Source organism: Polypterus senegalus, chromosome 13 (genome assembly GCF_016835505.1).
Source record: "Polypterus senegalus isolate Bchr_013 chromosome 13, ASM1683550v1, whole genome shotgun sequence".
Taxonomy (NCBI): domain Eukaryota; kingdom Metazoa; phylum Chordata; class Cladistia; order Polypteriformes; family Polypteridae; genus Polypterus; species Polypterus senegalus.
The window spans coordinates 102986166-102989061 of record NC_053166.1 but is presented as its reverse complement, the minus strand read 5'-3'; the positions used below and the strand labels follow the sequence as shown (position 1 = coordinate 102989061).

The 2896-nt window shown below is 36.9% G+C and overlaps 1 protein-coding gene across 1 annotated transcript; it reads left to right on the top strand.

Annotated features, from left to right (window-relative positions):
- The first annotated feature begins 1290 nt into the window (after positions 1-1290).
- Positions 1291-2457, top strand: LOC120541860. The gene is made up of 4 exons (XM_039773769.1): positions 1291-1392; positions 1443-1608; positions 1695-1822; positions 2116-2457. The coding sequence occupies exons 1-4, from the start codon at positions 1291-1293 to the stop codon at positions 2437-2439; spliced, it is 720 nt and encodes a 239-aa protein (XP_039629703.1). The 3' UTR covers positions 2440-2457.
- The last annotated feature ends 439 nt before the right edge of the window (positions 2458-2896 follow it).

Genomic DNA, 2896 nt, shown 5'->3' with positions numbered 1-2896 from the left:
GGAGATGAGATTTTGTTGAAAGCTTGTTTGAAGGATGGTAATTAGTCATCTGCATCAAACTGTTTTGGCATTTTTCATTAATTTTTATTTACTTGAATTTTTCATTTAATTGAATGAAAAGGATCTTTCAATTGTAATTCCATAAGATAAAATGCTGCCTTTAATGCTATTGCCCTTACATGTGTTCCTATTGTTGTCTTCCTAATTTTTTCAGAATCTTCAGATTTATGTTGCTCAGAGGCATCATTCTCCTCTGCTTCAACTGTGATTCTTACTGAAAGTACTTGTCAGAGTGTGGAAGATTTCCCAAGCAAGAAAATGAGATGTGATGATAAGGAAGAAGCAAAAAAGTGTAAGAGTTCATTGAGGTGTTGAAAATCTTTCAAGATAGGCAAACTAATCTAATTAACTGATATTGAGTTTTGTATAATCCATAGTTAGTAATTTGGTAACCTTGTTACAACAGTTATTTTTTGGATATTGTTTTGAAATTAAAATATTGTTGAATTTCATAGCATATAGCTGATTAGTTGACCTTATTATGATGTTCTGTATGTTACACAGATGGTTTATGCTACCCTGAACTGTAAACCAGGTGGTGACAAGATTTTTCATGAATATGAGAAAATTAAGAGCTTGTCAGATAGCACCAGGAGACAGCTAGTGAATATTCTTGTTGCTGACATGGTTGAGGTGCATGGGTATGTGTCAAAAGCTTAACAGTGGAAATGGTGCTTGTCTCTTTTCATGTCATTCATGTGTTTGATTTATTTATTTACTTGTTTTTAGACGAGTACCCCCTCAGAGTGTGCGCATCAAATATGCTCAAGGAATTGTGGCTTTATTTCCATATCTAAAGGATCCTTTCTCAAAAAATGGATATGTAAGTTTTACAACCTGGTATACTAGAAACATAGTGGTTAGTGAAGTATGCTTGTGACAGCACATATGATCAGAATATCATTGGTGCAACTACCTTAAACTGTCATTTATAGTTTGCACTATAATCTGTGAAGCTATATCATGATATATACAATATGTCATTTATTTTTGCAGGAACATTTCTATGATCCAGCAAGTGGAAGTGGCTAGCTTGCTTGGCGTTTGAAAACTGTTCAACGCAACACAACCATAAACTCAAAAAGTGGCAAACAAGCTCCAGAATCAAGTGGTGGTCCACAGGTTGAGCGGAGACCTGTTACTTCTGGACGGCAACTCACTGGTGATGAGTGTTGTAAGGCAATATCTAGCCTAAACCATTCATCAGATGAGATTGTTGTGAGGGAGAAAATGAAGGCCACTTTTGAATACCGACAAACTCTAGTTCATGATACTGATAAGTCCACAGACATCCTAGTTACCTTCCCTAGGTTTCTTGATACAGTTGGCCTTGTAAGTGTTTGTTTTTTGTGTTGATGCACTTGTTTATTATCTAATTTCAGATTGAACAAGACTTTGTCATGCTGTTTGGAGAGGAGACAGCTGGGAAATTTCTTGCTAAGTGGCCAACATTCTTCAGGCCACGAGTAATTGAAGATAGTAAAGGTCTGGTTCTAAATGCACATGTGGACGATCTAATCAAGTCTGCACAAGGAGAAAGTGATGCCGGTAAGTGTACACTGATGTTGAATAGAATTGGTCTTTAGTTGAATTTTGCTGAGCCTTTAAATAGCTTCATCTTCTGAAATGTTTAGGTTGGGACCGTGACCTTGCCTCCTTGTGTCTTCTGCTGTATCTTCTTCCTCCTACATCAAGACGTCATAAGAAGACGGCTAAAATCAGTGCTCTTCAGGCAGAGGACTACTTGCTGCAGTTTCTGAGGGTATGTTTAACATATCCGGTCTGTCTAGTGACTTTTTCTTTAAATTACACATTGAACAAGGGTAAATGTTTGCTTTTACTCATTTAGAATGCTGGATGGCAACAACTTACACATTTGTGAACCACAGCAGGTTTGCCTTTTAATGTTTAATACAAGGAGAAAGTAAATTGTGATGTGTTGCTGTTTGGTGTTAGTGATCCATGCCCAAGCCTGTGAAATTCTTACATATAGAAATTGGTATGAACCGCTTTTAAGACTCAACGTTTATTTTGAAATTGATTTTTTTTTTACAGGTTGGTACAAGTATCCAGACTTTCCTGTCAAATGTTGAACCATCTCAACCTTTTTTGCTCTGCATTGGAGAACACAAAAAGAGGATCCAGAATTTCTACATTATTATGGACAATAAGGCAATACCATGTAAGGCACAAACATCTGTAGCAGCATTTGATGAGCTGTTCAAGGCACATTTTGTTTTCAGCACATCATATAGCCAGGAACTTGACAGTTTTTATGTGTTTATCCAAACTGCAGTGTACAACATTGATATAGGTGCATCTAAGGAAAGACCAAGAGTGAAGGAACTTAGAGCTAGATTTCTGAATGCAAATAAGTAAATGTAAGGACTGACATGGACTAATTACCAGAAATGTTTACGTGTTTCGTTTGCAAATCTCTTCATGAGAACACTTCATTTATTTGCCGCCATTTGAAATTTCACCATGGCCTTTACCCAGGAAAGACTTTACGTTTACATTGTGCTGAGACTGGATGCTCATCTGTGTTTGGAACTTTTTCTGGATTTAAAAAACATTTAGTTCAAGTTCATGGCACTAGTGTTCCTTTTAATTGCCAAAGTAGTACACTTGTACCAAAGGGTAAAAAAATTTCTGAGTCACATGGATATAATTGTAGTGTTCGTTCTATGTGTGAAACAGATGTGACCTTTGCTGAAGGAGATGAAGGCCCTTCTGGAAGTGCAGAACCAAAAACCCAGGCTCCTGTGACTGCAATAGATTTAAATGATGTGTGTGGTGCTCTAGTTGCACATTTACAATCTTCGGGAGTTGCTCA